This window comes from Poecilia reticulata, linkage group LG10 (assembly GCF_000633615.1).
Source record: "Poecilia reticulata strain Guanapo linkage group LG10, Guppy_female_1.0+MT, whole genome shotgun sequence".
Taxonomy (NCBI): domain Eukaryota; kingdom Metazoa; phylum Chordata; class Actinopteri; order Cyprinodontiformes; family Poeciliidae; genus Poecilia; species Poecilia reticulata.
In genome coordinates, this window is record NC_024340.1 from 32,025,580 (window position 1) to 32,026,835 (window position 1,256).

Genomic DNA, 1,256 nt, shown 5'->3' on the forward strand with positions numbered 1-1,256 from the left:
CTCTTTCTGCCTGACTTTGATTTTTTATGATTAAATAGAAAAAAGTAGAATTAAAGCAAAGTTTGCAGGACACAATAACAACACACACAACCAGATTCATTTTATTACCGTCTGACTCTAYTGTTGGGTCTTGATGTCACCTGTGTAATTAATTTTAAGGTAATTTTATTTATTATTACTATTAAACTAAAATCTCCAGCATGGGGAAGTGGGATGAGCTCGACTTTTCTTGACACTTGAGACGAGCCCACAGCATGATGCTGCCGCCACCCGGCTGGACAGTTTTCTCTCAGTTTATTGATGAATCGATCGTATTGATCCTCCAGGTGGCCACTGAGAAGGACAACGGCGTCCTGCTGTATAAGGACGACCTGGACCCGCTGGCGCTGGAGCTGTACCAGGGACACATCCGCCTCATTTATGACATCACCAACTACCCGCCCACCACCGTCTACAGGTGAGCTCACCTGGTCTACCGGAGCGCCGGCTCTTCTGAGCCAGTTACTGCTGTAAAGGATCTCAGTGCTCTGGTTTGTTTCCCGTTTGGTTTTTGTGTCTTCATGGGAAACATTTTGCTGAAATATGAAACTATCTGCTGCTGCTGCGTAACTCAGAGACGCTCAGCAGAACCAGAACCAGAACCAGAACCGTTTCCTCTCTAAACATGAGCTCAGAAGATTCCTCTGAAATATTAAATCATAAACTGACTGGATGTTTGCTGCAGGAACCACAGAAGAAGAAACGGCTTCAGATTATTTCTGCCTTCATGTTTGATTTGGTTGAGTTGAAGCGATTAAAAGACACGATGCAACAGATGAAGATTCAAATCGACTGAGGAGGAAGAGAGAGAGAGAAAGAGAGAGAGAGGAAGAGAGAGCAGAGGAGGAGAGAGAGAAAGAGAGAGAGAGAGAGAGAAAGAGGAAGAGAGGGAGAGAGAGAAAGAGAGAGAGAGGGAGAGAGAGAAAGAGAGAGAGAGAGAGAACTTTTCAGATTTTTAATTTAAAAACTAAAAGTAAAGAATAAAAACTGAAAATAAAGAATCAAAAGAGAGAAAAGAGATGAAAACAGATTCAGATTGAAGGAGTCGGAACAAGTCCTTCACTGTGACCTCATTAGCAGGTCACAGAGGTCAGAGGTCACAGGTTTCCAGTGTTTGGAACTGGTTTTGGGGCATCATGCTGGTTCCAGGTGTGTTTGTGAAAACCAGATAAAGAGGGAGGCGTCAAGAGGGGGGGGCGTTCAGAGGGGGAGGCGTC

General features: G+C 44.3%; 1 protein-coding gene across 1 annotated transcript in view; it reads left to right on the forward strand.

Moving 5' to 3' along the window:
- slit3 (slit homolog 3 (Drosophila)) overlaps positions 1-1,256 on the forward strand; it is a 222,596-nt gene that overhangs the window by 214,019 nt on the left and 7,321 nt on the right. The window contains 1 exon segment of the mRNA XM_017307210.1: positions 327-457. Within this exon segment, the coding sequence (XP_017162699.1) occupies positions 327-457 (131 nt within the window).